General features: G+C 33.2%; 1 protein-coding gene across 6 annotated transcripts; it reads left to right on the top strand.

Annotated features, from left to right (window-relative positions):
- Nucleotides 1-856: 856 nt before the first annotated feature.
- LOC117919425 (protein XRI1) lies at nt 857-4,258 on the top strand. 6 transcript variants are annotated; one of them, XM_034836626.1, is made up of 11 exons: nt 857-1,141; nt 1,362-1,423; nt 1,521-1,588; nt 1,809-1,867; nt 1,956-2,078; nt 2,189-2,325; nt 2,677-2,740; nt 2,821-2,923; nt 3,004-3,044; nt 3,184-3,267; nt 3,599-4,258. In XM_034836626.1, the coding sequence occupies exons 3-11, from the start codon at nt 1,536-1,538 to the stop codon at nt 3,874-3,876; spliced, it is 942 nt and encodes a 313-aa protein (XP_034692517.1). In that variant the 5' UTR covers nt 857-1,141; nt 1,362-1,423; nt 1,521-1,535; the 3' UTR covers nt 3,877-4,258. The 6 variants fall into 6 exon arrangements, with proteins under 6 accessions (XP_034692517.1, XP_034692519.1, XP_034692514.1 ...); XM_034836628.1 differs by having other exon boundaries at nt 1,342-1,423; nt 1,959-2,078; XM_034836623.1 differs by having other exon boundaries at nt 1,342-1,423.
- The last annotated feature ends 2,284 nt before the right edge of the window (nt 4,259-6,542 follow it).

Raw genomic sequence — 6,542 nt, 5'->3', positions numbered from 1 at the left:
GGGGTACATTGTTTCATTTTAATAAATTTGAGGAGCAAAGTATTGAGTTTTGAATATGATGCGATAAAGCGTAAAACGCGTCAAATGTTAAAGGGATAAAATATATTTAACCCATAATAAAATTATGATTTATTCTTTTAATATTTCAATTAAAAGCAAAGGCTTATTTTGATGGATTTTACAAATTTCTTGCTATTTTAATCCATAACAATGTAGCTAAGGTAATGATTGTTAAGAGCATGGAAAATCATATCGATTCAACGGTTCGGATGCAATATTTATTATTATGAGCTTCATTTAGAAGTTTAAATCAAGGTAAAAATTCATAATTTTTAAAAGGTAATATTAATACATAAAATATAAAATAGAGCTCTTACCTAATATTTTTCTGTCATTTTTATTAAAATTATTCAAATAAGTAAGAAAAATCTTATTAAATTTACAAAAAAATCTTTGGATTTTTTAAAGCGACAAACCCACCACGGCGCTACCGGCCCACTCCTAATATGGAACTCACGAGTCCACTACCGGTTCTAGAGATAAGTTTAGTCCAACCTGAATTAATTTGGATTAATAAATAAATCAGTTTTAATTAATTATAATTTAAATTTAAATAGATTTTGGGTTTAAATAACACTTAATCTGACTCCAAGCTGGACGATCATTAAATCTTAAAAATATATATATAAATTGGAAAATTTTCCACGTGTACATTTCTCATGGGATGAGATGCTGGCAAAAGTAGCAAAATGGTAGCATATATGACCCAAAAAAATCTCCATTTTCAGCGAATCGTATTTTATCTTCAATATTTTATTACAGATTTACTCTCAAAAAAATCTCACCACATTTAGTTATTTGCCATACATTGCTGAGTCTTCCCTACTTTCATTTTACAGTTCTCCCTACATTTGATTTTACGGTTCTCACATCTCTTTGCTTTGTCTCTGATGCGGTGTGGCTTTTGGTACCGTTAGGATAAACGTTCTTCCCTCAAAAAAACACTCCATCGAACTCTTCAGTTTTCTCACGCTCCACCAGTCCACATTGCTCAGACTCCGCCCTTATTTTTCCTCTGATTTTCGACGTCGATGCGATCTGTCATTACTTTCTACGCTTCACTTTGATATCTTTTGTACAGGTAGTCTCCCATAATTTTTTTTTTTTTTTTTTTTTTTGGGTTTTTGGTTTTAAAATGTGAGAAAATGAACCCTTTTTGGTGGATTTGTGGATTGTTTTTCTAAATTTCTTCTAGGATTTTTAGAAACGGGTGTTTTATGCTTTTTATATTTTTTATTTTTTATTTTTTATTTTTTATTTTAGAAGATGTTGATTTGTTAGGGTTTGATCTGTTTGGGAAGTGGACGGTGCCAGTGAAATTTTGTTGATCTGTTGAAAACTTAAGAGCCAAGTTTGGGTTGAGGTAAGATCATTTTTTTTTTTATCTTCTTCGGTGCTTTTATTTTTCATTCATTTTCTCGGAGGAAAATGAATATTTTCCTCATCTTTTTTCTTGGCAGGCGTTGTAATCAAGCATGGAAAATGAGTCGGGTCGATCTGAGGAGATTCATGCCATTGGCGAAAATGGGTAATGATTATAATGGAACAACAAAAAGTTATATGCTTTTGTTGTAAAATTAAATGTAATCAAGTTCTTAGATTAATGAATGGCATACATTACCAAGCCTTAGAATAATGGAAGATAAAATTTAGTCTTAGGTATGCAATTATCCCACAATTTGTGTAATTCTTCCACATTGGATATGTTTATTTATGGTTTTTTTTTTTTATTCTTTGTGAAAATTTAGTGATCAAGTGTGGCAATGGCAAGGACAGGATTATTGTCTCCAAAAAGATTCAAACTTTGGTAAGTCCTCACTGTGGTTTTTAATATACTAGTTACTTCATGTGCTAGGATGAAGTTAGTGATGTTGAGTGGATCATATTGGTTTCAGCAGACATATCCCAATGCTTGTGGGATGGAGTAACCCAGAATGAAGAAGATCTTTCCTACATGTTCGATGAAACAACCCCGGTTAAGGCTTGTGGGGATTTGGCTTACCATGTTACTGATGGTGGTTTGACTCTTTTGTTCTTTCTTCCCAAAATTATTTTGAGATTTTCTATCTTTTAGGTATATTGGCACTTCATTGTTTGCCAATTTTACAATTGAAAGAGTGGATTCCAGGAAATATGAACAAGGAAACAGAGTGCAAAGAAACTTGTTCACAAGTAAAGAGGCGCCGAATGCTACAGTTCAACCCTCAAGTTATGCATCCACCGTCTTGCAGTGAAGAAATGTCATCCACATTTCTGAAATCAAATGTCAGTTTCGGATAAATGTTTAATGTTCTAAAAACATGTTACGTTAGAAATTTGCTAGATATAGAACTTATTTTGCATATATGATGAATCCATGCTCTGGATTGAACTTATTCTAATTATGATTTCTAAGTAAGGATAATGCTTATATGATTTCTAAGGATAATGCTTTAGCTTCACTTGTTTAGCTTTGGACTTGAGCCCATTGTTTCAAGTTTTGATACTTTCATGATAACAAGTGCCTTGGAAATGATATTTACTTATTATTGTGAGTTAGAAATTTGAGTTCTCTAAGTGATATTTCATTTGTGCCATGGACAGTCCCCAAATTTATGATTTTCATTCTCTGTTCAGGAGAGGGAGAGTTTTGTTGAAGAGACTCAACCTGATGCATCTCAGTGGGTTTCGGGGTTTCCGGGTTAGTCTCTTGCAAAGTTCCATAGTGAATATGATCTTGACTGTTTACAGGGATTCTAATGTTAATATAATATATGTTAGAGAATATGTCTGTCTCTGGTTATGAGGGTCTGGACAAGTCATCTGAGGGGTGGTTTGCCGAATGCTTCAATGATGCTGAGATGCATTTTAGCCCTGATGACATGTATGCTTCTTTCAACTTTTAACTTCTGAATTTAATCACTATTCAAGTGTAGTTTGATTGCTTCAATATGTGGGATGCAGGAATCTCTCTGAGATATCTGATGTTCAAATTGATGTTACAGGTACTTGAAGATGTATTGTAGTTCAATCTTATGTTGGGCATATCCTGTCTTCTTTTCCTCTTTCCTCATTGTTTCCATTTATATTTTTTTCTCATTTGTCCAACATTTTAAAGTGTGGATCATATGTCCATTGTTTTAGAGTTCTATAACATCCCAACCGAATATGAAGCTAATACGGTGCAAGAACGTGCTACTCGAACTCCTCAGAATGTTATTTTCAAAGGTTTTTCTTCTGCTCTCAATCTTCTTTTCATTGTGTTTCTTAATTACACCTAAATCTAATAAGAAACCTTTGGAACTTAGTCTTGTATGATAATGTATGGCTTCCTTTTTGAGGTGACCTGTTTATCAATAAGCACCCATGAGTGAGCAAAGCTTAAAGGAGATGCAGGAGTAACTTATGTTATTAACATTTGTACTGACATGTTCTCAAGTAGGAGCTCATAACATTAGAAGGAATAGCAACATCTTTATACCCTGTTCTGTTGTTGATATTCATTATAAACATATTTAAGTTTAGACTAATTATTTCAGGCTGTGTTTTGCTTACTTAGGTAGGAAGTCTTACATGCGCACTCCCACAAAGTTAGCTTCTTCTGTCGCCTATCCATTTGCCTTCATTAAGCCCTGTGGGGTTCATGGAGATGTTACCCTGAAAGACATAAACCAGCGGATCCGCACTCCACCACCATCAAAATCAAGGCAAAGTAATGAAGATCCATCTGTTTCTTACCCTACCTCGGCTTTTTCTGGGAAGCCTGTTGTTGGTAAAACTAAAATCCGCACTGAAGGAGGGAAAGGCAGTATCACGATCATGAGAACCAAAGGCTGAGTAGATAAGTCTTCTACACTCTTGTTGCGACCCTCTCATCTCACTCCATTATTTTCTGGGGTTGAGTTTTTGTCTGTATTATTCTGGGTCAACCTGGTACAGGGAGTCAATATTGCATTTTTCAGTCGCAGTTCTCAGAATTTGTTAGACAAGTTAATGTTTCTGTTTTCAACTAGTATTCTAGGCAACAAATAGCTGTTGTTTTATACATGGTGATTTGATTCATGACTCTGACAAGGATCTTAGTGTCTTAGCAGATCCTCCTACCCTTCTTTTGGCTTCAGAAACCGTTGTGAATGCTTCACCTAATTCCTTTCAATGTTCAAAAGCCTGTGTTCACTTAGCCTCTTGTGGCTTTACATATTTTCTAGTATTCCTCTCATACATTTGTCTGTGTTGCTCATGTTATTGTGAGATCCATTGGCATCCAAAGTTAAATTTCAAATGTTACTATTTGATTGTATCCTTTATTAATTTACTGTATATGGTCCATGAGAGTTTACTGAAATTTGTAGACGTGATTTTATGACAATCAAGCTGTTGAAAGATGTATGAATTTGAAGACCAACTGTAGGGTGTTGCCTTGATTTAACCAAAACTACCTTTCAGGTTTTGATAGGAGTACTTGTATAGAAGATATTTTCTTTCTTCTTGATGGGAAGGCCTAGAGTGTATATCTCTTCTCATATTAAAAGGGGTTGAAATGTGTTGAGAGTTTTTAGATTCTTTGTTGTTAACAATCCATTGTCCTTCAGCACTCCTTGCTTGTCTGTCTGGGTTTAGCATGTTCAAATGATCTTTGTTCTTTATTCTTTCTCCACGGATGGGCACCAGCTTTGTAAAGCACAAAAGCACCAAATATGAACCCCTATGTAAGAAAAATTATTTCTATATGATGCTGTTATCTATGCACACATGCAAACTGTGAGTCCCCGCTCCCCCATTTGACCCACCAAAGAAAGGGAAAAGAAGAAAGTAAAAGAACTTGTAAAGTGAAAATTGGGTTGTGTATTACTGCAAAAGCTAAATCTTAGGAGTATCCTTTTTCTGCTTTTATGCATATACCTAGAAGGTCTGTTTTTTATTTACAAGATCCATATCTCATTTTGCATCAGGTAAAACACCATTTCCTTGATACCTCTCACATACATTATCATTGGGATAGGTGTAGGCTATTCCTCCTTCCTTCATAAGTGATTAACAGACAAATGACCATTTTGACAAAGTGGTTTAGGAATTGGATGATTGAGTATATAGTTGTATCATATGTTGATTTTTCTCATCTACATCTTGCTGGTAAAATTTTCGAGTGATCCTAAATCCTTCTTGCTGACGAACGAGTTCTACTTATCAAGGGACTTGTGGAAGGATTTGTACTAGGAATAACTGCACTTCCATGAACAGCATAAATAAGCTAACACACAAGCACACAATCAACACCCCATTGATAGTTTCCTTGGTCTTTTTACTGTGCTTTCTTATCTCTTCTAGTCACAGGTTTACTATTCAAATATGAATGGAAGAAGCTTTAGTTTAGGTGGGTGAAAAGGCCATAAAGGCATTAGGATCAGGCTCATGTATCATGCTCCTAAACTCTATCCTATTGCCTGTGTGTTAGTTCCCAACTTTATTAGGTTTGAATTGGGGCACAAACAAGTGGATTTGGACTTGTCTAGTCAAATATTAGGCCCCTTGTTAGGTACTGGTACCAATTTTCTTGGAAAAGAAGTATATTTTTATAGGTTTCAGGTGCAAAATGTCAAGAATGATAAGCATGTGATTTCACTCTTGAGGTTGAATTGCTATCATTGTCCATATTTGTGTATATTTTCAGTTGATTCTGTGTTTGCACCATCTGCATTTCCCTTTGGAAACCGAAGATTATGCCTATTGTGGTTGTTGACATTTTCTTGGTAACTTTTGAAAACTGTTTTTAAAAAACAATTTTTGAGAATAATTTTTTAAAAACATTTTGTTTTTTTTTTTTTTTCTAAACAAAAGTCTTGCATTTTGAATTTTCAAATATTTCTTCAAGTAACTTCCATTTGTAATGTTTTATTTTCAGTCATTTTTCATCTTTGTACAATTATTTTTAAAACATTTTTTAGAAAGTAAATAAAAATAATTAAAATGTATTTTAAATAATTATTACATTAAAATATTATGAGTTAAATATACGTTACCTTCTCCACTTCAATATATTTTACACTTTATTTCCTCCAAAACCATTCTTTTGCCTATTATTTTATCCCTCAAAATTATTAAAAAACCAATGAATAATTTATTTAGTGGAGAAATAAGATTGAAATGCAAAGAAAGGTATTTTGCAATTGCATGTGAAAATTAAGAATAGTCATACAAATATCTCTCAAAAATAGAAAATTAAAACCGGTGATTATTATATTTTGAAATCACTTTCTAAATTCAAACCAATATTCAAATCAAAGTGCAAAAAGGAAAATTCTTATTCATAATTTTATAGAAGGTTTATGATTAGGGGTAAATTATCATTTGTTTTGATAAGTTTAGAAAACAAAGTGTTAAGTTTTGAATGTGAGAGGACGGTCTAAAATACTTTAGAGATGGATGGAAGGATATAGAGTGCTTTCGAGTTTGAAAAACAAATTTCAATTTTAAAGAAAATAAAATGATTTTTAAAAACATTT

Source organism: Vitis riparia, chromosome 7 (assembly GCF_004353265.1).
Source record: "Vitis riparia cultivar Riparia Gloire de Montpellier isolate 1030 chromosome 7, EGFV_Vit.rip_1.0, whole genome shotgun sequence".
NCBI lineage: Eukaryota > Viridiplantae > Streptophyta > Magnoliopsida > Vitales > Vitaceae > Vitis > Vitis riparia.
This window is presented reverse-complemented; position numbering and strand designations above follow the sequence as displayed.

What these genes read in the sequence shown, in the direction of transcription:
- LOC117919425 (XM_034836626.1), top strand. Translation starts at nt 1,536, where the DNA reads ATGGAAAATGAGTCGGGTCGATCTGAGGAGATTCATGCCATTGGCGAA. An exon ending in GTGGGTTTCGGGGTTTCCGG is followed by an intron (nt 2,741 to 2,820) that starts GTTAGTCTCTTG and finishes AATATATGTTAG; the next exon opens with AGAATATGTCTGTCTCTGGT. An exon ending in TGTTCAAATTGATGTTACAG is followed by an intron (nt 3,045 to 3,183) that starts GTACTTGAAGAT and finishes CCATTGTTTTAG; the next exon opens with AGTTCTATAACATCCCAACC.